General features: G+C 50.6%; 1 protein-coding gene across 1 annotated transcript; it reads left to right on the top strand.

The window, feature by feature from the left end:
* The first annotated feature begins 467 nt into the window (after positions 1-467).
* Positions 468-2,505, top strand: NPB (neuropeptide B). The gene is made up of 2 exons (XM_044671902.1): positions 468-2,063; positions 2,282-2,505. Exons 1-2 carry the CDS (start codon positions 1,824-1,826, stop codon positions 2,408-2,410), a joined length of 369 nt encoding a protein of 122 aa, XP_044527837.1. The 5' UTR covers positions 468-1,823; the 3' UTR covers positions 2,411-2,505.
* Positions 2,506-2,930: the final 425 nt, after the last annotated feature.

Below are 2,930 nucleotides of genomic sequence, written 5' to 3'. Positions count from 1 at the left end.
ATCATAGGATGTTAGAAATGGGAAAAAGGCACCTTAGAAAAAATCTAGTTCAGCTTGCTTCTTGTACAGAGTTTGTTTTCCACTCTCACTGTCTCTTCTTCAGAGTTCAGATAACCTTTACTATGCAGCTTAGACAGGTGCCAGTAATGCTAGGCTGCTAGAGGATGTTTCCAAAGTCATAACATGACCTAACTGGAAGTATTCCTTTCCCCAGGGAAGCTATAGAAATTATAGCTAATCTAACAAAAATTGTAAGCACCTTGAGGGGAAGTCCTTTCAAACATTTTGTATTTCACAAGACACTTAAAGTAAGGCTGTGTGAGCATGCAGTGTGCATTTAATAGTCTTCAGATAGTATTGAATACCCCCCCCCCAAATGGTAACCCTGCTTTTATCAGTCTTATAACCCTGGAAAGGGCACAGGTTTTAGGTAAGGATAGTTGAGGAAATCCATCTCTCTCCTCCTGCCTCCAGTTTTTTTCCCCCTTTAAAACTCTTCCCTTTGTTACTAAGAGAAGAAAGGCAAGGGCTGGGCAAAGGTAGCTAAGAAGTGTCTGAGGCTGGATTTGAACCCAACTCCAGGTCCAGCTCTCTGTGCACTATGCTACCTCATTACCCTTCTCCCTCCAAATCTTAGAAACATCCTTCAGAAATTCTGCTTTCGTTGTTCACCTCAGCAGTGTGGGATTCCCAAGCTTTGGCTATCATATTCTCAGCCCCTATTACCTGTTAGGGAACACCATTGTGAAACTTCTGCTACCCCTTTCTTCTCTGGAATCCCAGGAAGTGGCACCAACTCCAGAAAGGTCTTTGTTCTTGTTCTACTAAGAATTTACTTTTTTTCCTACTTTACCCCTTTGTCCCTTTTAGACATAACTGGCCCAAATAGATTTTCCTCTCTTGAAACAACCTGCAAAGCTTTTGGGATCTCTAAACTCTTCCTGATGCCGTTTATTTAGGGGCCTTTTAAATGCTGATCTCTGGAGGGTGCTGTTCTTTTCACTTCAAATTATGAGTTAATTCTGTCTCTTTCCATCACCTACTGTGAAAGGACATCCTTGCTGGCCAGCCTTCTTGGGCCACCATTGCCCCTGACCCCTCCCAGACCATGTTTCTGCCATTTGCCTTTCCCTGCTCTGAGTTGAGGGTTCCTAGGGCTATCAAGGTTAGGACACACTCCAAATACTTGAGGTCCTTTTCCATTTTAAACTGCATGTGCAGCTTTTAAAACAAAAAGTGGTCTTTGATTTTTTGCTTGAGTAAAAGGGGTGGATGAAAAAGAGCAGGTTATATTTAGGGAGACTGGGATGGTAATAGGTTCTAAGGTCATCTAGCTTAGTACATACCTGGGCCTTAGGCATAGGTTCTCGGTGTAGAGAGTTCCTGATTCTGAACCAGGGGGAGGGGAAAGCATCGTGAGGCAGCTCCAGGGAGAGGTGGCCTTGGAGACGGCCAGGACTCCCAAGTTCCAAGGCTAACGATTGCTTTTTTGGCCTGGGATTTCCTTGTCTTTGAAGGGGAGCGAAGAACTTCACACGACTCCTGCCTCTCCCCCAGTTGAGGTGATGCTGCCGGGGCTGGCTCCGCCCCTGCAGACACCCTCCCACCTTCCTTTGCTTGGTTCCCCGACCGCCTTTCCTGGGTGTGGGGGTGAGGGAAGGCTCGGAGCTCCCAGGCCCTCCTCCTCCGCTCTGCACATCGCGTGTCCTTCCCCACCACCTATATAAGGAGCAGTCAGGCTCCCCCAAGGCTCAGTTTCTGGTCGCTGAAGTAGAGGGTCCCACAGCTCGGCCGTCGTGAGTCGGTTTCACCCGCGCTCCCCAATGCCTCCCTCTGGAAAACTCGTGGTGGCCAGCCTGGCGCTCTGCCTCCTGCTGCTGCCACCTGGCCACGCCTGGTACAAGCAGTCCGCTGGCCCCAGCTATTACTCGGTTGGCCGGGCTTCGGGACTGCTGTCCGGTATCCGGCGCTCTCCTTACGCCCGGCGCTCGGACCTGGTGCAGGAAGCCAGAGACACTGGAGGCATCCCCTTTCGCGAGCCTCGAACCAGCCTTCGGAGCCTCGTGAGTGTTGGGTGACTGCAGTGTCAAGGCGGGGTGACCTGAGAGGGGGCCGGAGGGCGGGAGTGGTTGGAGGGCGGGAGTGGTGGGGGATAGTCCAGATAGTTGGGAGGGGCAGCGGTGGGTGATGAGGGAGGGAAGGGAGGAGTGTTTCTCCGGGCTGAGGTTGGAGGGAGGCTCCTCTTCCTTATCCTTGGGTGGCCACCCACCTCCCTCCCCAGGCGGTGTGTGTGAAGGACATCGCTCCCAATCTGCAGAGCTGCGAGCTGCTCCCTGATGGGTTCGGGACTTTCCAGTGTAAGGCAGATGTTTTCCTCTCTCTGAATTCTGCTGACTGTCTGAGTACCTGACGCCTCGGGCCCCAGCCTTCCCCAACATGGAAATGGCGACGTCTCAGCCCACCTCCTACCCCTTCTCACCCCCAAATAAATAAAATGAACAAATAAGCCAACTACAAAGTCTCTGTGTGCTAGCTCCTGGGGACGGGAAGAGGGGCGAGGATTGAAACTCCAAAATGAGATTAGATCCCCTCTTGTTCTGATCCAGCCCCCTTCATTTTCGGTCTGTTTCTCACACACATTATCTCTGTGTCTTCATCCTTGTCTCTCACATACACACATCTTGATCTCTGTCTCTGTCTTTGCCTCTCACATTCACACACCCCTGGGAAATTTTGTGGATTTGGGCTTGGTCTTTGGTTGGGGGAAGAAGCCCTTTTGCTCCCTGCCCTTTCCTCGAAGTCCCTTCAATATGCAAATATTGCTAGGAAAGAGAAAATATTGACCAAGTGGCATTGGATCAGCAGGTTTGGGGGAAAATAAACGGAAAGGGGAAGAGGAGACATCCATAACTCAGTCTTAGGGTGATAGG

The sequence above is a fragment of the Gracilinanus agilis genome, chromosome 4, assembly GCF_016433145.1.
Source record: "Gracilinanus agilis isolate LMUSP501 chromosome 4, AgileGrace, whole genome shotgun sequence".
In the NCBI taxonomy this organism is placed as follows: Eukaryota; Metazoa; Chordata; class Mammalia; order Didelphimorphia; family Didelphidae; genus Gracilinanus; species Gracilinanus agilis.
This window is presented reverse-complemented; position numbering and strand designations above follow the sequence as displayed.

Coding starts and splice junctions, on each gene's coding strand:
- NPB (XM_044671902.1), top strand. CDS start 1,824: ATGCCTCCCTCTGGAAAACTCGTGGTGGCCAGCCTGGCGCTCTGCCTC. Junction 2,064..2,281: donor GAACCAGCCTTCGGAGCCTC/GTGAGTGTTGGG, acceptor CTCCCTCCCCAG/GCGGTGTGTGTGAAGGACAT.